At 45.1% G+C, this 23,022-nt stretch overlaps 1 protein-coding gene across 1 annotated transcript in view; it reads right to left on the bottom strand.

Moving 5' to 3' along the window:
- LOC144493944 (dynein axonemal heavy chain 8-like) overlaps positions 1-23,022 on the bottom strand; it is a 1,661,706-nt gene that overhangs the window by 993,889 nt on the left and 644,795 nt on the right. The window contains exons 26-27 of the mRNA XM_078213521.1: positions 15,842-15,942; positions 13,014-13,098 (exon numbers count right to left, since the gene is read on the bottom strand). Of these exons, the coding sequence (XP_078069647.1) occupies positions 13,014-13,098; positions 15,842-15,942 (186 nt within the window). The remainder of the gene's footprint in view (positions 1-13,013; positions 13,099-15,841; positions 15,943-23,022) is intronic.

Genomic DNA, 23,022 nt, shown 5'->3' with positions numbered 1-23,022 from the left:
GCTCCAGTCTGCCATGAGTGACCTTGTCAAAGGCCTTACTGAAGCCCATGTAGACAACATCCACTGCTCTACCCTCATCAATCATCTTAATCACTTCCTCAAAAAACTCGATCAAGTCAGAGAGACACCTCTTTCCCTTCACAAAATCATGTTGCCTCTCGCTAATGTGTCCACTTATTTCCAAATGGGAATAAATCCTGCCTCGAAAAATGCTCTCCAATAATTTCCCGACCACTGATGCAAGGCCCACTGGCCTGTAATTATCTGGATTATCCTTACTACCCTTCTTAAACAAAGGAATAACAATGCCTATTCTCCAATTCTCTGGAACCTATCCTGTATGTGGAGATGCCGGTGTTGAACTGGGGTAAACACAGTAAGAAGTCTCACAACACTAGGTTAAAGCCCAACAGGTTTATTTGGCAGAAAAAGCCACTAGCTTTCAGAGCGCTGCTCATTCATCAGGTGAGTGGGATTTCAGTTCACAAACAGGGCATATAAAGACACAAACTCAATTTACAAAATAATGGTTGGAATGTGAGTCTCTACAGGTAATCAAGTCTTAAAGGTACAGACAATGTGAGTGGAGGGGGTTAAGCACAGGTTAAAGAGATGTGTATTGTCTCCAGCCAGGACAGTTAGTGAGATTTTGCAAACCCAGGCAAGTCGTGGGGGTTACAGATAGTGTGACATGAACCCAAGATCCTGGTTGAGGCCATCCTCATGTATGCGGAACTTGGCTATCAGTCTCTGCTCAGCAACTCTGCGTTGTTGTGTGTCGTGAAGGCCGCCTTGGAGAACGCTTACCCGAAGATCAGAGGCCAAATGCCCATGACCGCTGAAGTGTTCCCCAACAGGAAGAGAACACTCTTGCCTGGTGATTGTCGAGCAGTGTTCATTCATCTGTTGTCGCAGCGTCTGCATGGTTTCCCCAATGTATCATGCCTCGGGACATCCTTTCCTGCAGCGTATCAGGTAGACAACGTTGGCCGAGTTGCAAGAGTATGCACCGTGTACCTGGTGGATGGTGTTCTCACGCGAGATGATGGCATCCGTGTCGATGATCCGGCATGTCTTGCAGAGGTCACTGTGGCAGGGTTGTGTGGTGTCGTGGTCACTGTTCTCCCAAAGGCTGGGTAGTTTGCTGCGGACAATGGTCTGTTGTGCGGTTGTTTGTTCGAACAAGACCTCTTCACCGCACAGGACCTTCAACCGATGCTATGCACTAGATACATCAATGACATTTTCTTCCTTTGGACTCATGGTGAACAATCACTGAAACAACTATATGATGACATCAACAAGCTCCATCCCACCATCAGACTCACCATGGACTACTCTCCTGCATCAGTTGCATTCTTGGACACACGCATCTCCATCAAGGACGGGCACCTCAGCACCTCACTGTACCACAAGGCCACGGATAACCTCACGATGCTCCACTTCTCCAGCTTCCACCCTAAACACATTGAAGAAGTCATCCCCTACGGACAAGCGCTCCGTATACACAGGATCTGTTCAGATGAGGATCGCAACAGACACCTCCAGACACTGAAAGATGCCCTCATAAGAACAGGGTATGGCGCTCGGCTCATCGATCGACAGTTCCGACGCGCCACAGCAAAAAACCGCACCGACCTCCTCAGAAGACAAACACGGGACACGGCGGACAGAGTACCCTTCGTCGTCCAGTACTTCCCCGGAGTGGAGAAGCTACAACATCTTCTCCGGAGCCTTCAACATGTCATTGATGAAGACGAACATCTCGCCAAGGCCATCCCTACACCCCCACTTCTTGCCTTCAAACAACTGCACAACCTCAAACAGACCATTGTCCGCAGCAAACTACCCAGCCTTCAGGAGAACAGTGACCATGACACCATATAACCCTGCCACAGCAACCTCTGCAAGACGTGCCGGATCATCGACACGGATGCCATCATCTCACGTGAGAACACCATCCACCAGGTACACGGTACATACACTTGCAACTCGGCCAACGTTGTCTACCTGATACGTTGCAGGAAAGGATGTCCCGAGGCATGGTACATTGGGGAGACAATGCAGATGCTACGACAACGGATGAATGAATACCGCTCGACAATCACCAGGCAAGAGTGTTCTCTTCCTGTTGGGGAACACTTCAGCGGTCATGGGCATTTGGCCTCTGATCTTCGGGTAAGCGTTCTCCAAGGCGGCCTTCACGACACACAACAACGCAGAGTCGCTGCGCAGAGACTGATAGCCAAGTTCCGCATACATGAGGATGGCCTCAACCGGGATCTTCGGTTCATGTCACACTATCTGTAATCCCCACGGCTTGCCTGGGTTTGCAAAATCTCACTAACTGTCCTGGCTTGGAGACAATACACATCTCTTTAACCTGTGCTTAACCCTCTCTCCACTGACATTGTCTGTACCTTTAAGACTTGATTACCTGTAGAGACTCGCATTCCAACCATTATTTTGTAAATTGAGTTTGTGTCTTTATATGCCCTGTTTGTGAACCTGATGAAGGAGCAGCGCTCCAAAAGCTCGTGGCTTTTGCTACCAAATAAACCTGTTGGACTTTAACCTGGTGTTGTGAGACTTCTTACTGTACCTACCCTGTAGCTAGTGAGGATACAAAGATTTCTCTCAAGGCCCCAGCAATTTCCTCCCTTGCCTCTCTCAGTATTCTGGGGTATATCCCATCAGGCCCTGGGACTTGTCTACCTTAATGTTTTTCAGGAACCCCAATACCTCATCCTTTTTGACTTCAACATGACCCAAACTATCTACACATCCTTCCCCAAACGCATCATCCACCACGTCCTTTTCTTTGGTGAATACTGACACAAAGTATTCATTTAATACTTTGCCCATCTCCTCTGGCCTCCACGCATATTCCACACTTGCTTCATGTGTTCCCAGCCTCCTAGCTTTGACAAATGCTTCCTATTTCTCTGACTATGCTCCCATTATCTCTCATTATCCAAGATTCCCAAAACTTGCTCTTCATCCTTCCAGGAATGTGCCGGTCCTGAATTCCTATCAACTTACTCTTGAAAGCCTCCCACATGCCAGATGTTGATTTGCCCTCAAACGTCTGCCCCCAATCTACATTCTTCAGTTCCTGCCTAATGTTGTTGTAATTAGCCTTCCCCCATTTTAGCACCTTAACTTGAGGACTACACTTATCTTTATCCATCAGTATCTTAAAGCTTACTGAATTGTGGTCACTGTTCCCGAACTGCTCCCCTGCTGAAACATCGACCACCTGGCCAGGCTCATTCCCCAATACCAGATCCAGTACGGCCCCTTCCCCAGTTGGACTATCTACATACTGTTTCAAGAAGTCCTCCTGGATGCTCCTTACAAACTCTGCCCCATCCAAGCCCCTAGCACAATATAGGGGAAGTTAAAATCTCCCACCACAACAACCCTGTTACTTTTACACCTTGCCAAAATCTGCCAACATATCTGTTCCTCTATCTCCCGCTGGCTGCTGGGAGGCCTATAGTAAACCCCCAACATTGTGACTACACCCTTCCTATTTCTGAGCTGTAACCATATTGCCTCGCTGTATGGGCCCTCGGAGGTGTCCTCCCGCAGTACAGCTGTGATATTCTCCTTAACCAGTAGTGTAACTCACCCACCCCTTTTACATTCCCCCCTATCCCGCATCAAACATCTGTATCCTGGAATGTTATGCTGCCTATCCTGTCCTTCCCCTAACCAAGTCTCTGTAATGGCAACAACTTCATAGTTCCAAGTACTAATCCAAGCTTCAAGTCATCTGCCTTACCTGTTGCACTTCTCGCATTGACCTTCTTTGATTAGCAACCACATCTTGCCTGCTCTTCTTCTGAGTCTTACTGGCCCTACTCTCTTGTTCCCTTTCAGTTCATTCACATTTGCTTTGGTTCCCACCCCCCTGCCAAACTAGTTTAAATCCTCCCGTACTGATCCTTGTGGTTCACCACTGGGCACCAGCTTCCAGTCACTCGTACAGCCTTCTACCATTACGCTTTGTGTTCTCTAACAAAGCCAATTTCTGATCCATCTCGCCAAGTTTCCCTGAATTCCATGTGCTCAATCAGTCTCCAATGTGGGACCTTGTCAAAAGCTTTCATAAACTCCATATGAACAACTTCTACTGAACTTGCTTCATCCACACACTTGATCACATTTTTGAAAAATTCTAATAAACTTGTTAGGTATGAGCTCCCTCTGACAAAGCTATGCTGACTATCCCTAATTAATCTATGCCTTTCCAAGTAAATATTAATTCTCTTCGTCAGAATTTTCTCCAATAGATGCCCAACCACTGACGTGAGACTCACCGGTCTGTAATTTCCTGGTCCATTCTACCACCCTTCTTGAAAAGTGGGGTGCCCCTTGCTTTAAAGGGGTTGTGGACATTGGTATGCAGGCAGCACTTCCTGTGTCCTGCATCCTTCCTCCTATCCATATTGCAGCTTAGAGAGTGCCCTTCCTTTGTCGGAGCTGGCGAGAGGGTGGGAGGTGTTGAAAACAAAAGGTTGAGCATTCAGGGTGACTGTAATTTATCCAGCTGTGGTTCCATGAGTGGCTGGGATGTCAGGGCAGAGTGGAGGTTCAGGAATTGGGTGTGTCTCCGTTCAAGTGGCGTGAAGGCCCTCACACTTGGAGGACGATGACTGCAGTGTGATTGGAATCCACACTCGGGTAGCAGTGTGAGGATAAAGGGGAGAAGCTGCCTGGCAGTCAAAAACCAATTGTCAGGGATACTCGAGTATAACGGTAGATTTCGATAGGTCATGGAAGGCTGCTCAACTCTATACTTCTTGTGACCTGGGCGAAACAGGGTGCACTCTAAGAATTAGCTGGATATGCTCATTGCTGGCCTGTCATGATTCAGCTGTGCCTCGTCAGACACTAATGGTTATGCCAATAAATTCTCTGCAGTTAAAAATTACTGCCATTTATTGAAGCCACCTTCCAACCATTTGCAAACGACTGCCCCAGACATTGAGCTGAGATTCTCAAAAAGGCTGCAACATCACACAGGTAACACTGATGCGCACCCCTATGCTAGGCGTGATGATATCACAAAGCCCATTCGAGCTCATGACAGGTTGCATCATTGAGGTCCCCCCGTCATGATGTAAACACTAGTCACATGCATCCACTTAACTGCCCTTTAGTGTGATGCCAGTTTTTTGGGGGAGAATGGGGGCTGGGGGACTGTGGGAGTTTGGTGCCACTGAGACCCTGGTGTGTCCTCACGCTGCATCTTGCTGAAGTCATGAGGAGACACAGGTTCAAGGTGAGGGGCAGGAGGTTTAGGAGGGATGCGAGGAAACAATTTTTAACCAGAGGGTGGTGACAGTCTGGAATTTGCTGACTGGGAGATGGTAGAAATGGGTTGTCTCACATCCCGGATGAGCACTTGGCACATCATAATATTCAAGGCTCTGGGGGAAGTGCTGATAGATGGGATTAGGAAGGAGGTCAGGTGTTTCTCATGTGCCAGTGCTGACTCGAAGGGCTGAAAGGCCTCTTCTAAATTATAAGGTTTTATGATTCTATGAGTTGACAGGAACCAATGTGGAAATGTGGCAATAGTGTCAAGGTTGAGGGTGTGAGAGATGGAGTTGAGTAACCAACGATTGGGTAGTAATCCCAGAGGCATTGAGGGATGAGGACTCTGTCATAAACCCTTGTAGCTAACTGTGGTGTTCTCTTCTTAACAGTGCATGATTCTGGAGGATCTTAGAGCCTGTTGAGTTGGCTATTTTAATTATTGCCAGACAGCAACAGCAGAGACACCAACTTGCACACCACCTGGCTAGGACCAGTGCATTGCAGAGGAGGGAGAGGCTGGACCTGTCAGTGTTCCGGGAGCAGTACCACAAATACATGAGGGTGATCCAACGTCATTCTACTTGCAAATGTCAAAGATTCAGTGCTGTCGAAGGCAGCGTCTGTCCCAGGGAGCGGTGAAGCACCTCTACCAGATCCAGCAAGAGCTGGCACCATATGGAATGGGAGGACACACTGCCTATGGCCCTTAAAATCCACAGCTGCTCTGAAAGTTTATGCAAGCAGCTCATTTAGGGCAGCACGGGTAACCAGTGTGGCATCTCCCAGTCAGCCACACACAAATGCATCTGGGAGGTGACAGATCCCCTTTATATGAGGGCTTACATGTATATTAACTTGGACCAGGGCACTCGAGTCAAGATGCCAGGGCCTTAGGCTTTGCTACCTGAGCAGGCTTGCCCTAGGTGCAAGGTTTGATTGACTGCACCCACATGGCCCTGCACTTGCCATGGTTCCGTGCCATGTGTGCCCATTTCTGGGGAATGTCAATGACAGCTACTTTGTGTGGCGGTCTCAGATCCCTGCCGTCTTCGAGGGAGAGCAGCCATCAGATAGGCGTATCATAGGGCTCAGAAACGTGGGGTGTGCAGCAACAGCAACTACAGACCTTACCCACGTCAGGGGTCTGGTGTTCACAGCTATCTTACAACCGAGTTAGCAGCCTGTCAGTGACATCCTTACCCTTGTGACCACTGGAGAAAATTAGATGGGTTTGATTTGATGAATTATTGTCACATGTATTAGGATACAGTGAAAAGTATTGTTTCTTGTGCACTTTACAGACAAAACATACCGTTCATAGAGTACACAGGGGAGGAGGAAAGGAGTGGCTGCAGAATATAATATTACAGTCAAAGATCAGCTTAATATATGGTAGGTCCATTCAAAAGTCTGATGGTAGCAGGGAAGAAGCGGTTCTTGAGTCGGTTGGTATGTGTTCTCAGACCTTTGTATCTTTTTCCCCGACGAAGAAGGTGAAAGAGTATGTCCAGGATGTGCAGAGTCCTTAATTATGCTGGCTGCTTTTCCGAAGCAGCGGAGTCAATGGATGGGAGGCTGGTTTGTGTGATGAACTACAACCCTTTGGCAAGGGTTTAAACTAATATGCCATGGGGATGGGAACCTATGTAAGGAGTCAGGAAGGCGGGAGCAGGGACAAAAATAAAAGGTAGAAAAGGTAATAAGAAGTGATAGGCAGAGAAACCAAGGACAAAATTCAAACAGGGCTATAGAGAAAAATATTGGGAGCGAGACAAACAACGTTAAAAAGTCAAGCTTAAAGGCTCTGTGCCTTAATGTGCGGAGTATTTGCAATAAAATGGATGAACTAATCGCACAGATAGATGTAAACGGGTACAATATAACTGGGATTATGAGGCATGGCTGCAGGGTGACCAGGGATGGGAATTGAATGTCCCAGGATATTCAGTAGTTAGCAAGGACAGACAAAGGAAAAGGTGGTGGAGCGACATTGCTGGTAAAAGAGGAAATTCACACAATACTGAGAAAGGATAGCTCTGACAATGTGGAGTTTGTATGGGTAGAGTTGAGAAATACCAAAAGGCAAAAAACATTAGTGGGTGTCATATATAGCCCCCCAAACTGCAGTGATGATGTTGGGAATGGCATTGAACACAAAATTAGAGATGCATGTGATAAGGGAATATCGGTGATCTTAATCTGCACATAGATTGGGCAAATCAAATTAGCCACAATGCCATCGAGGAGAAATTCCTGGAGTGTATACGGGATGGTTTTCATAGAATCGCATAGACTCATTGAATCCCTACAGTGCAGGAGGCCATTTGGCCCATCGAGTCTGCACTGACAACAATCGAAATAATTGACTCAAGAACACCTTCTTCCCTCCTGCACAAACAAAAAACAAAGAAAATTACAGCACAGGAACAGGCCCTTCGGCCCTCCAGGCCAGCACCGACCATACTGCCCGACTGAACTAAAACCCCCTACCCTTCCGCGTACCATATTCCTCTATTCCCATCCTAATCATGAACTTGTCAAGACGCCCCTTTAAAGTCACGACCGTATCCACTTCCACTACCTCCCCCGGCAACGAGTTCCAGGCACTCACTACAGTGTGTAAAAAATCTGCCTCGTACATCTCTTTCAAACCTTGCCCCTTAAAACTGTGCCCCCCTAGTAATTGACTCTTCCACCCCAGGAAAAAGCTTCTGACTATCCACTCTGTCCATGCCCCTCAATCTTGTAGACTTCTATCAGGTCACCCCTCAACCTCCGTTGTTCCAGTGAGAACAAACCAAGTTTCTCCAACCTCTCCTCATAGCTAATGCCCTCCATACCAGGCAACATCAAGATAAATCTTTTCTGTACCCTCACTAAAGCCTCCACATCCTTCTGGTGGTGAGACGACCAGAATTGAACACTATGTTCCAAGTGCGGCCTAACTAAGGTTCTATAAAGCTCCAACATGACGCACCAATTTTTAAACTCAATGCCCCGGCCGATAAAGGCAAGCATGCCGTATTCCTTCTTGCAGTCGGGAATGGGTTAATGACCCTTGTCACACTTGAGCAGTAAGACCCGAACTCTGTGATTTTGTTTAGAACACTGCAGAGTCCATGTTTTTGTCAGAGTTCGGTGTTTTTCATGTCTGTGCCAGATAAAAGGAACAGCTATTCCTCTGTCTCCATTTGTTATCAAGAAATGCGATTAACCCAGCTCGAAATAAGCTAAACAGTCTCCATTTTTATGTACCTTTGTTTAACACGATGGAGTTGGCATGTATGCCTTCTGTCTTTGAATCACCATAGATTCATATATATATATTCATCATACGTTATTCATCTTATCCTGATATAAAGCATTATACAAACCTGCATGTAGATTAGTTAACTTGTTTGTGCAAAACCTGTGATGTTGTTTCAAGGATATAAATGACGAACAATCGTGGCCTTGGAGGTCGAACAAACTACGCAGAGGAAGATACTGCTAATACAACAAGAATCTCACCATGAACAATGACAGACATCTTAGAGCATTGCAATGTAATGAGGGCGGGGCCCGGGACATATATAAACTCTGTTCTTACTTGTGTTCGATGAGAAGGCTGGGGGTCCACTGTTAGGAACTTCACTTCTCCCACAATTGTGAAAATAAACACTGCATTTTGATCTACTAATAGTGTCAGAGGTTTTTTTACCTACAACACTTCTCCACTACCTTCTCCGCCTACATTGTCACTTTCAGTGACCTGTGTACCTGTACACCCAGATCCCTTTGCCTATCAATACTCTTAAGGGTTCTGCCATTTACTGTATATTTCCTATCTGTATTAGACCTTCCAAAATGCATTACCTCACATTTGTCCGGATTAAACTCCATCTGCCATCTCTCTGCCTAAGTCTCTAACTGATCTATATCCTGCTGTATCCTCTGATGGTCCTCATCGCTATCTGCAAATCCACCACCCTTTGTGTCGTCCTCAAACTTACTAATCAAACCAGTTACATTTTCCTCCAAATCATTTATATATATTACAAACAGCAAAGGTCCCAGCACTGATCCCTGAGGAACACCACTTGTCACAGCCCTCCATTCAGAAACACACCCTTCCACTGCTACCCTCTGTCTTCTGCGACCGAGCCAGTTCTGTGTCCACCTTGCCAGCTCACCTCTGATCCCATGCGACTTCACCTTCTGCACCAGTCTGCCATGAGGGACCTTGTCAAAGGCCTTACTGAAATCCATGTAGGCAACATCCACTGCCCTACCCTCAATTATCTTCGTCACTTCCTCGAAAAACTCGATCAAGTTCATGAGACACGACCTCCTCTTCACAAAACCACATTGCTTCTCACTAATATGTCCACTTATTTCCAAGTGGGAATAAATCCTGTCTCGAAGAATCCTCTCCAATAATTTCCCTACCAGATGTAAGGCTCACCAGCCTGTAATTAAATGGATTATTCTTGCTGCCCTTCTTAAACAATGTTGCCTCTCAAACAACATTGGCTCTGCTTCAATCCCCTGAAACCTCCCTTGTAGCCAGTGAGGATATAAAGATTTCTCTCAAGGCCCCAGAAATTTCCTCCCTTGCCTCTCAGTATTCTGGGGTATATCCCATCAGGTCCTGGGGACTTGTCTACCTTAATGTTTCTCAAGAACCCCAATACCTTCTCTTTTTTGATCTCAACATGACAAACTATCTACACATCCTTTCCCAGACTCATCATCCACCAAGTCCTTCTCTTTGATGAATACTGATGCAAAGTACTCATTTAATACCTCGCCCATTTCTTCTGGCTCCACACAGAGATTCCCTCCCTTGACCTTGAGTGGGTCAACCCTCTTGCTCTTTATATATGTATAAAAAGCCTTGGGATTTTCCTTAATCCTGCTGGCCAATGCTTTGTCGTGACCCCTTTTAGCCCTCCTTACTCCTTGCTTAAGTTTCTTTCTACTTTCTTTGTATTCCACATTTGCTTAGTGTGTTCCCAGCCTCCTAGCTTTGACAAATGCTCCCATTTTCTCTTTGACTAGGCTCACAATATCTCTCGTTATCCAAGGTTCCCAAAACTTGCCATACTTATCCTTCATCCTTACAGGAATATGCCGGTCCTGAATCCCTATCAACTTGCACTTGAAAGCCTCGCACATGCCAGATGTTGATTTGCCTTCAAACATTTGTCCCCAATGTACATTCTTCAGTTCCTGCCTAATATTGTTGTAATTAGCCTTCCCCCAATTTAGTACCTTCACTTGAGAACTTATCATATTCCATCAGTACTTTAAAGCCTACTGAATTGTGGTCACTGTTCCTGAACTGCTCCCCTACTGAAACATCGACCACTTGGCCGGGCTCATTCCCCAATACCAGGTCCAGTATGGCCCCTTCCCTAGTTGGACTATCTGCATACTGTTTCAAGAAGCCATCCTGGATGCTCCTTACAAACTCTGCCCCATCCACGCCCCGAGCACAATATAGGGGAAGTTAAAATCGCCCACCACAAAAACCCTGTTAGTTTTACACCTTGCTACATATCTGCCTACATATCTGTTCCTCCATTTCCCGCTGGCAGTTGGGTGGCCTACAGTAAACCCCCAACATTGTGACTACATCTTTCCTATTCCTGAGCTCTACCCATATTGCCTCGCTGTATGAGCCCTCCGAGGTGTCCTCCCGGAGTACAGCTGTGATATTCTCCTTAACCAGTAGTGCAACTCCCCCACCCCCTCTATCCTGCCTGAAACATCTGTGTCCTGGAATGTTAAGCTGCCAATTCTGTCCTTCCCTTAACCAAGTCTCTGTAATGGCAACAACATCGTAGTTCCTAGTACTAATCCAAGCTCTAATTTCATCTGCCTTACCTGTTACACTTCTCGCATTGAAACAAATGCACTTCAGTCCACCAGACCCTCTGATTAGCAACCCAACCTTAACTGCTGTTTCTCTGAGTCTTACTGGCCCTACTCTCTGGTTCCCCTTCAGCTAATTCACCTTTGCTTTGGTTCCCACCCCCCTGCCAAACTAGATTAAATCCTCCCGTGCTGCTGTCAAGACTTTTGAATGGACTTCTCTTGCATCAAGTTGATCTTTTTTCCCTTGCCTGTAATTCAAACTGTTTCAATTCTTTTACTCTTTGTTCCTCTATCTCTCTCCTGCATTTGCTACTCTCTCTTTCTTTTGCTTCTAATTCATGCTGTTTCATTTGTAATTATAGAACAGCAATTTTCAGGTATTCCAACTGTCTTTATGGCAAATTAAAATAGTGAGCTATCACTGCAATGATCTGCGCCTTCCTCGCCCCCTCAGGTAATGTGAACTGCAGCTTGTTTGCGAATTCCAAAAATTTTGCTTTAACCACCTTTTTTTAAAACCACCCCATGTGACTTCTTCCACACCCAGGAAACTGTTAGCCTGGGTGAAAGAGCATTTATTCCCCAAGGCACTCACTATTTAAACTAACCAAATACAACACTTGAAAAGAAAACACGAATACTCAACACTCACTTTGAGTCCAATAATCCGAAACCAAACAAGAAACTATATTTAATCCTGGACCAGCCCTCAATTTGTGAGGAACCAGATCAGAAACTCCAAGGTATATTATGAAGTTCGACCAGACCCCAACTTTATTTGATTTTGGTATTAGTGTGAATATAAGGTTTTTCACTCCAGACGTAATTCTATTGACCCATTTGGTAGATTTTATTAAAACAAACTTTATTTAATACTGTTAAAACATAACTAAAAGAATTAGCATAACTTTTACCAATTAAAATACTTAATTATGACAAAGTATAATTCTTCGCAGCAATCTATTTCCATAGTTCCAATTTAGGCAATATCTCCAAAGATGTACATCCTCCTTCAGAACCAATTAGCGCCAAAAACAAATATGCTCACATGCATGCACAATTTCCTGCCTTTTAAGCGCTCTGGACTGATACAGAGGACACCTGTCATCTGATTTCCATACAGCAGTTTCCAGTGAAGGATCTAACTTCAATCAATAGAACTTCAGAGAAAGAGACCTATTTTCTGGCAAGTAGTCTCCAATCTTTAGAGAGAGAAAGAGTTACTTCTCTCTGCAGCTCCCAAGCAACAACATAACTGGGTTTCTCACCGTGAGCCTAGCCCTGCCCAGTAACATGACTGGAGTGAAAAACCTTATATTCACACTAATACCAAAATCAAGCCCCATTTTGAAAAACTCTGGGAAAGACACTTAAAGAACAACCCTGCATTCGTCCAGATTAAACCAAACATTTTAGCAATTATCAATTGCACTGCTGCAGTAATTTCAGGGGCTGTCAGATACAGCCAAAATGGCACTGATAATAAAACAAACTGTTAAAACAAATCCTGCACAAGAAATGTCACACATATACATTTCTTAAAGGCACAGTATCATCATATTGGTATAATCGTGACTTCTTCACCTTCCCAAACTAATAATGTTCCTGGCTAGACACTCTCTAGGCCATCTGTTATTGTGCTAGTCTGAATCAAATCAACTGCCTGCCCCATCTGCCTGTTTTTTTCTGGCCAGGGACTCAAATTGCTTTAGTATCTATCCATGCTGCAGTAATGGATAGGCTGGCAACTGACAGCAATAAATTTAGAATAGATGTTATCATCCTTTAAGATCGGCCACATGTCCAAATACATTGCAATAACATACCACATTTGGAATTGCCAAGTACACTTCAGCCTTCAAAAAAGGAGCAAATTCTTCAACATTGTTTGAATAACCATACATTCCTCTTCTTCCTGATGTGCTGAATCAAATAATATATATAGGCATAAAATAAACATTAGACAAGTAAGAGTGTGACATTATACACATAACTTTGCTAGTCTCTTTTTCCCCAAGGCTCCCCTGTAAATGTAAAGTTCTGACCCCCATTACATTCCAGCATTCCTCCTATCTCTAACTTCACTTACCTTCAAGGAGCAGAGAGAGATCAGATCTGTGAGGGAGCACCAAGAAATGGGAAGGGAGGGAGGCAGAGGATGAGAAATTATAGGCCAGTTAGCCTGACCTTGGTCGTAGGCAAGATCTTGGAATCCATTATGAAGGATGAAATTGCGGAGTACTTGGAAATGCATGGTAAAATAGGGCTGAGTCAGCATGGCTTCATCAAAGAGGTCATGTCTGACAAATCTGTTAGAATTCTTTGAGGAGGCAACAAAGAAGTTAGACAAAGGAGAGCCAGTGGATGTGGTTTATTTGGATTTTCAGAAAGCCTTTGACAAGGTGCCTTCAAGAAGCTGCTAAATAAGCTAACAGCCAATGATGTTAGAGGTGAAGTACTGGCATGGATAGAAGATTGGCTGACAGAAATAAGACAGAGTGGGGATAAAGGGGTCCTTTTCAGGATGGTAACCAGTGACTAGTGATGTTCCACAAGGGTCAGTGTTAGAACCACAAATTTTCACCATACACATTAATGATCTGGAAGATGGAACTCAGCGCACGGTTGCTAAATTTGCAGATGATACTAAGATATGTAGAGGGACAGGTAGTGTTGAGGAAATGGGGAGGCCGCAGAATGACTTAGACAGGCTTGGAGAGTGGACAAAGAAGTGGCAGATGGAATACAATGTGGGAAAGTATGAGGTTATGCACTTTGGTAAGAAGAATAGAGGCGTAGACTATTTTCTAAATGGAGAAAGGTTTCAGAAATCTGAAGCACAAAGGGACTTGGGAGCCTTGATTCAGGATTCTCTTAAGGTTAACATGCAGGTTCAGTTGGCAGTTAAGAAGACAAATTCAATGTTAGCATTAATTTCTAGAGGGCAGAATACAAGAGGATGGATGTACTGCTGAGGCTCTGGTCAGACCCCATTTGGAATATTGTGAGCACTTATGGGCCCCATACCTAAGGAAGGATGGGCTGGCCTTGGAGGGGGTTCAGAGGAGGTTCACACGAATGATCCCATGAATGAAGGGTTTGTCATATAAAGAGCTGTTGAGGAGTTTGGATCTATACTCGATGTAGTTTAGAATGATGAGGAGGGATCTAATTGAAACTTACAGAATACTGAGAGGCCTAGATAGAATTGATGTGGAGAGGATGTTCCCACTAGTGGGAGAGACCAGAACTTGATGGCACAACATCAGAGTGAAGGGACATTCCTTTAATATTGAGATAAGGAGGAATTTCTTCAGTCAGAGGGTGGTGAATCTGTGGAACTCATTGCCACAGAGGGCTGTGGAGGCAAGGTCACAGAGTGTCTTTAAAACAAAGATAGATACATTCCTGATTAAAAAAAAGGGATCAAGGGTTACAGGGAGAAGGCAGAAGAATGGAGATGAGAATCATGTCAGCCATAATTGAATGGCAGAGCAGACTCTGAGACAAATGGCCTAATTCTGCTCCTATATCCTATGGTCTTATGGGAACAGATAAACAAAATGTTTATGGCTCGAGGAGCTTTGACTTAATAGGCAAGAACTAGAAATTGAGCTACAGATGCTGTAATTCATCAGGGAGGGAGAAGGTTACCTGGAAACGTTTTGCAGAAGACACACAAGGTTTTTTATTTGGTCAGCAGGTGTCACAAAGTGAAGAAGATGTAGATATCGAGAAAGCAGAAGTGGAGGAGCCTCAGCCCTTGCAGTTTCACAACAGGTTTGAGACACTATTAACTTATTTGGATGACAGTCAGGGTTGCAGGCCAATGAGACAACAGGCCATGCGTCATGGTCAGGAATCCATTTTAGTGTGGCTGGTAAATAGAAATGTAGTAGTCATAAAGGAAAATATATTTGGCGGATAGATAAAGTCTGGAGCTAAGAGTGAGAGTCCAGAAGGTTGCCTGCACAGTGCCAGGGTTCAGGACATCTACTTAGAACTGAAGAGCAACTCACAGTAGAAAGGGGAAGCATCCAGTTGTTGTGGTCTAAATAGATAACAAAGACATAGATAGGACGAGGAAAGAGGTTCCATCATTTCTGAGCATTTAGGTGTGAAATAAAAAAGCAGAACCACAAAAATAATGTTCACTGGATTATTACTTGAGTCACAAGTTACTCAGAGTAAATCATAGAAACCCTACGGTACAGAAAGAGGCCATTCGGCCCATCGAGTCTGCACCGACCACAATCCCACCCAGGTCCTATCCCCATATCCCTACATATTTACCAACTAATCCCTCTAGCCTATGCATCTCAGGACACTTAAGGGCAATTTTTAGCATAGCCAATCAACCTAACCCGCACATCTTTGGACTGTGGGAGGAAACCGGAGCACCCGGAGGAAACCCACGCAGACACGAGGAGAATGTGCAAACTCCACACAGACAGTGACCCAAGCTGGGAATCGAACCCAGGTCCCTGGAGCTGTGAAGCAGCAATGCTAACCACTGTGCTACCGTGCCGCCCTATTACTGTTACTATTTCTAATGGTATTATGCTCGTCAGTTCATAAATTGTCTCATGATAGAGTATTATCTTGGGAGAATTATTTTATAAAATTAAGCGTTGTAGTAAAAAGAAATACTTACTTGAAGATTCTTCTTTTGAGAATTTCCAATGACAGGTGTGTAGATTTCACTAAAGCATCCAGCAATTGATGGCTAAAATGTGCATAAAGTTCTTTAATATCCTAAAGCACATAAAACAGGTAAGGGGGGGGGGGTTGAAAAGTGAAAAACTACCAAATTATCATTTACCAATGCTGACTCATGGAATTTTGCAGCCTCAAAGGTAGCATTCAACAAATGCACAAGTTCGAGCTCTGAGACTCATTTCTTTAAACGCTCTCCATCTATCCATTAACATTACCAACTGAGTCTCAATAATTATGGAGAGGATACAGAGGATGCAGAGGGGAAGCAGGAACTGTGGAGTTCTTGACAAATTTCACAGGAATATGGCATGATTTTTAAAATCCTGTTTCCAAACAAGAGGCTGACGAGAGATAGCCAGTGGGAGATAGAGGAACAGATATGTAGGCAGATTTTGGCAAGGTGTAAAAGTAACAGGGTTGTTGTGGTGGGAGATTTTATCTTCACCCATATTGGGACTCACTTAGTGCTAGGAGTGTGGATGGGGCAGAGTTTGTAAGGAGCAACCAGGAGGGCTTCTTGAAACAGTATGTAGATAGTCCAACTAGGGAAGGGGCCATACTGGACCTGGTATTGGGAAATGAGCCCAGCCAGGTGGTCAATGTTTCAGTGGGGGAGCAGCTTGGGAACAGTGACCACAATTCAGTAAGCTTTAAGGTACTGATGGATAAAGATAAGTGCAGTCTCAAGTTAAGGTGCTAAATTGGGGGAAGGCTAATTACAACAATATGAGGCAGGAACTGAAGAATGCAGATTGGGGGCAGATGTTTGAGGGCAAATCAACATCTGGCATGTGGGAGGCTTTCAAGTGTAAGTTGATAGATATTCAGGACCAGCACATTCCTGTAAGGATAAAGGATAAGTATGGCAAGTTTTGGGAACCTTGGATAACGGGCAGCATCGGGAGTGGGCAGCGGAGTGAGTGGGGAATAGAGTGTGAACTGTAAGGGCTTCGGCGAGGACAGGCAGAGGCAGGGTACTCTTAAATTACACCGACTTATACAAGGTAAATTGGAATGGAGGGATATGTAATGTGCTGTTTCTGCATGATGTGGGAGCAAGTGAACCCCAAGGTGGACCCCAGGGACCATGTCTGCAGTAAGTGCTGGTTGCTGGAGGATCTCCAGCTCAAGGTAGATGTACTGGACTCTGAGCTACAGACACTGAGGCTTATCAGGGAAGGGGAGAGCTATCTGGATAACGTGTATAAAGAGAAAGTCACGCCCCTTAGACTGACTAACTTAGCTGGGGGTCAGGGACAACAGGGAGTGGCTGTGGGTGAGGTGGGCAGTGGGGGGGGGAAGAAGGCAGGCAGAGGGGGGAAGAAAGGAAGTAGTCTGCGGAGGTAAAGTCCCAAGAACCTCAGCCCTTAAATCTGTGCAACAGATTTGAGGTTCTTGCCACCAGTGTAGATGGGAAAAATGACTGTGAGAAGGACGAGCAAACTGTCGGCAGTACCAGGGTGCAGGGTGCTGCTACAACGGAGAAATCAAAGAGAAATGTAGTAGTAATTGGGGATAGTGTAGTTAAGGGCATAGACACTGTTAGAACATAAGAAATAGGAGCAGGAGTAGGCCATCTAGCCCCTCGAGCCTGCCCCGCCATTCAATAAGATCATGGCTGATCTGACGTGGATCAGTACCACTTACCCGCCTGATCCCCATAACCCTTAATTCCCTTACCGATCAGGAATCCATCCATCCGCGCTTTAAACATATTCAGCGAGGTAGCCTCCACCATCTCAGTGGGCAGAGAATTCCAGAGATTCACCACCCTCTGGGAGAAGAAGTTCCTCCTCAACTCTGTCTTAAACCGACCCCCCTTTATTTTGAGGCTGTGTCCTCTAGTTTTAACTTCCTTACTAAGTGGAAAGAATCTCTCCGCCTCCACCCTATCCAGCCCCCGCATTATCTTATAAGTCTCCATAAGATCCCCCCTCATCCTTCTAAACTCCAACGAGTACAAACCCAATCTCCTCAGCCTCTCCTCATAATCCAAACCCCTCATCTCCAGTATCAACCTGGTGAACCTTCTTTGTACTCCCTCCAATGCCAATATGTCCTTCCTCATATAAGGGGACCAATACTGCACACAGTATTCCAGTTGCGGCCTCACCAATGCCCTGTACAGGTGCATCAAGACATCCCTGCTTTTATATTCTATCCCCCTCGCAATATAGGCCAACATCCCATTTGCCTTCTTGATCACCTGTTGTACCTGCAGACTGGGCTTTTGCGTCTCATGCACAAGGACCCCCAGGTCCCTTTGCACGGTAGCATGTTTTAATTTGTTTCCATTGAGATAGTAATCCCATTTGTTATTATTTCCTCCAAAGTGTATAACCTCGCATTTATCAACGTTATACTCCATTTGCCATATCCTCGCCCACTCACTCAGCCTGTACAAATCTCTCTGCAGATCTTCTCCGGCCTCCACACGATTCACTTTTCCACTTATCTTTGTGTCGTCTGCAAACTTCGTTACCCTACACTCCGTCCCCTCCTCCAGATCATCTATATAAATGGTAAATTGTTGCGGCCCGAGTACCGATCCCTGCGGCACGCCACTAGTTACCTTCCTCCAACCGGAAAAACACCCATTTATTCCGACTCTTTGCTTCCTGTCGGATAGCCAGTCCCCAATGCACTTTAACACACTACCCCCAACTCCGTGTGCCCTAATCTTCTTCAGCAGCCTTTTATGGGCCACCTTATCAAACGCCTTTTGGAAATCCAAAAACACCGCATCCACCGGTTCTCCTCCATCAACCGCCCTCGTCACATCTTCATAAAAATCCAACATGTTCGTCAAGCACGACTTTCCCCTCATGAATCCATGCTGCGTCTGATTGATCGAACCATTTCTATCCAGATGCCCTGCTATCTCCTCTTTAATAATGGATTCCAGCATTTTCCCTACTACAGACGTTAAGCTGACCGGCCTATAGTTACCCGCCTTTTGTCTCCTTCCTTTTTTAAACAGCGGCGTAACATTAGCCGTTTTCCAATCAACCGGCACTACCCCAGAATGCAATGAGTTTTGATAAATAATCACTAACGCATCCACTATTACCTCTGACATTTCTTTCAATACCCTGGGATGCATTCCATCCGGACCCGGGGACTTGTCCACCTTCAGTCCCATTAGTCTACCCAGCACTGCCTCTCTGGTAACATTAATTGTATTAAGTATTTCTCCTGCTGCCAACCCTCTATCGTTAATATTTGGCAAACTATGTGTGTCCTCCACCGTGAAGACCGACACAAAAAACTTATTTAAAGACTCAGCCATATCCTCATTTCCCACTATTAACTCCCCCCTCTCGTCCTCCAAGGGTCCAACATTCACTCTAGCCACTCTATTCCTTTTTATATATTTATAAAAACTTTTACTATCATTTTTTATATTAATTGCTAGCCTAGCTTCATAGTCTATCTTTCCTTTCTTTATCGCTTTCTTCGTCTCTCTTTGTTGTTTCTTAAATTTTTCCCAATCACTTGTTTCTGTGACCAGGATAAGCAAAACCGTAGGTTGTGTTGCCTGCCTGGTGCTCGGGTCCAGGATGTATCATCTGGGCTGCAGAGGAATTTGGAGTGGGAGGGTGAAAATCCAGTTGTCGTGGTCCATATAGGTGCCAATGACATAGACAAAACAGGAACTAAGGATCTGCAGAGGGAGTACGAAGAGCTAGGGAACAAATTAAAAAGCAGAACCAACACGGTGGTAATCTCTGGATTACTACCTGAGCCACGCGTGAATTGGCGCAGGGTTAATAGGATTAAGGAGACGAATGCATGACTCAAGGATTGGTGTGGGAGGAATGGGTTCGAATTCATGGGGCATTGGCACCAGTATTTGGGCAGATGGGACCTGTATAGATGGGATGGTCTCCGTTTGAACCGTGCTGGGACCAGAGTCCTAGCGAATCGTATCACTGGGGCCGTAGATAGGGCTTTAAACTAATTTATGGGGGGGGGGGGGGGAAAGAGGGTGCAGAGGTAAGAGGAATTACGAAATCAATGGCAGAGGAGAGGGAGCGAGTGCAAGTGAATGAGGGCATTCAAGTAGTTAAAGGAGTAGAGGGCGAGGGAGAGGTTGATCGCGTTTCATCAAATCAGGTCCAGATAAAAGCTGGAATAAAGACACTTTGCCTGAATGCACGAAGCATTCGGAACAAAGTTAATGAGTTGATGGTGCAAATCAGCACAAATGGGTATGATCTAGTGGCCATTACAGAAACGTGGCTTCAGGGAGACCAGGACTGAGAGATGAATATCCAGGGGTATCAGGCATTTAGGAAGAATAGACAGGAAGGAAAAGCTGGTGGGGTAGCTCTGTTAATAAAAGATAATATCAGGGTAATAGTGAGGGCTGACATAGGCTCTAAGGAACAAAATGTGGAATCGTTATGGGTAGAGATAAGGAATAGTAGGGGGGAGAAAGACACTAGTAGGCGTGGTCTATAGGCCCCCAAATAATAATGTTGAGGTGGAGAGGGCTATAAACAAGCAAATAATGGATGCGTGCAAAAATGGAACAGCAATAATCATGAGGGACTTCAACCTGCATATTGATTGGCTGACTCAAGTTGGAAGGGGTGGGATGGAGGAAGAGTTCTTAGAATGCTGTCGGGATAGTTACTTTGAACAGTAGGTTACAGAACCGACGAGGAAACGAGTTATCTTAGATCTGGTAATATATAACAAGGCAGGTAGAATTAAGGATGTTCTTGTGAAGGACCCTCTTGGGTCAAGTGATCACGATATGGTCGAATTTCTGATACAAATGGAAGAGGAGAAAGTAGGGTCCCATACCACTGTCCTCTGTTTGAACAGAGGGAAGTACAATAGGATGAGGGCTGAATTGGCTAAGGTGGACTGGGAGAGCAGACTGGTAGGTAGGACAGCTGAGGAACAGTGGAGGATTTTTAAGGAGATCCTTTCCAGTAATCAGCAACAATATATTCCGGTGATAAAGAAGGACTGTAAGAAAAGGGATAACCAGCCGTGGATAACGAAGGAAATTAAGGAGAGTATTAAATTAAAGACTGATGCGTACAGAGTGGCCAAAAATAGTGGAGAATCGGAAGATTGGGAAAACTTTAAGAAACAACAAAGAACGGCTAAGAAAGCGATAAAGAAACGAAAGATAGGTTATGAAGCTAGGCTAGCTCTAAATATAAAAAATGATAGTAAAAGCTTTTACAAATATATAAAAAGGAATAGAGTGGCAAGAGTGAATGTTTGGACCCTTGGAGGACGAGAGGGGGGATTTAATAGTGGGAAATGAGGAAATGACTGAAACTTTAAATAAGTTTTTTGTGTCGGTCTTCACGGTGGAAGACACAAATAGTTTACCGAATATTAACGATAGAGGGTTGGTCGGAGGAGAGGTACTCAATACAATTAATGTTACCAGGGAGGCAGTGCTTGGTAGACTAACGGGACTGAAGGTGGACAAGTCCCCGGGCCCGGATGGAATGCATCCCAGGGTACTGAAAGAAATGTCAGAGGTAATAGCAGATGCGTTAGTGGTTATTTATCAAAATTCGTTGGATTCTGAGGTAGTGCCGGCGGATTGGAAAATGATTAATGTTACACCGCTGTTTAAAGAAGGAAATAGACAAAAGGCAGGTAACTACAGGCTGGTTAGCTTAACGTCTGTAGTTGGGAAAATGCTGGAATCCATCATTAAAGAAGAAATAGCAGGTCATCTGGATAAGAATGGTTCGATTAAGCAGACGCAGCATGGATTCAAGAGGGGAAAGTCGTGCTTGACGAACTTGTTGGACTCTTATGAAGATGTGACTAGTGCGGTTGACGGAGGGGAACTGGTGGATGCGGTGTTTTTGGATTTCCAAAAAGCGTTTGATAAGGTGCCTCACAAAAGGTTGCTGAAGAAGATTGGGTCACACGGAATTGGGGGTAGGGTGTTTGCGTGGATTGGGGATTGGCTATTGGCTGTCCGACAGGAAGCAGAGAGTCGGAATAAATGGGTGCTTTTCTGGTTGGCAGATGGTAACTAGTGGCGTGCCGCAGGGATTGGTATTGGGGCCTCAACTGTTTACCATTTATACAGATGATCTGGAGGAGGGGACTGAGTGTAGGGTAACAAAGTTTGCAGACGACACAAAGACAAGTGGAAAAGTAAATCGTGTGGAGGGCGTAGAAGGTCTGCAGAGAGATTTGGACAGGCTGAGTGAGTGGGCGAGGATCTGGCAGATGGAGTATAACGTTGACAAATGCGAGGTTATTCACTTTGGGGGAAATAATAGCAAATTGGATTATCTAAATGGAAAAAAATTACAACATGCTACTGTGCAAAGGGACCTGGGGGTCCTTGTGCATGAGACGCAAAAACCCAGTCTGCAGGTGCAACAGGTGATCAAGAAGGCAAATGAAATGTTGGCCTATATCGCAAGGGGAATAGAATATAAAAGCAGAGATGTCTTGCTGAATCTGTACAGGGCATTGGTGAGGCCACAGCTGGAATACTGTGTGCAGTATTGGTCCCCTTATTTGCGGAAGGATATATTGGCCTTGGAGGGAGTGCAGAGAAGGTTCACCAGGTTGATACCAGAGATGAGGGGTGTTGATTATGAGGAGAGACTGAGCAGATTGGGTTTGTCTTCATTGGAATTTAGAAGGCTGAGGGGGGATCTTATAGAGACCTATAAGATAATGAAAGGGCTGGATAGGGTAGAGGTGGAGAGATTCTTTCCACTTAGAAAGGAAACTAGAACTAGAGGGCACAGCCTCAAAATAAAGGGGGGTCAGTTTAGGACAGAGTTGAGGAGGAACTTCTTCTCTCAGAGGGTGGTGAATCTCCGGAATTCTCTGCCCACTGAAGTGGTGGAGGCGACCTTGTTGAATATCTTTAAATCACGGATAGATGGATTCCTGATCGGTAAGGGAATTAAGGGTTATAGGGATCAGGCGGGTAAGTGGAACTGATCCACTTCAGATCAGCCATGATCTTATTGAATGGCGGGGCAGGCTCGAGGGGCTAGATGGCCTACTCCTGCTCCTATTTCTTATGTTCTTATGAGAGATGTTGTGAGCCTAGTAAAAGAGAAAATGGAAGCATTTATCAAAGCTAGGAGGCTAGGAACACACGAA

Source organism: Mustelus asterias, chromosome 5, assembly GCF_964213995.1.
Source record: "Mustelus asterias chromosome 5, sMusAst1.hap1.1, whole genome shotgun sequence".
NCBI lineage: Eukaryota > Metazoa > Chordata > Chondrichthyes > Carcharhiniformes > Triakidae > Mustelus > Mustelus asterias.
The sequence above is the reverse complement of the archived record's forward strand: the minus strand, read 5'-3'. Positions and strand labels throughout refer to the sequence as shown.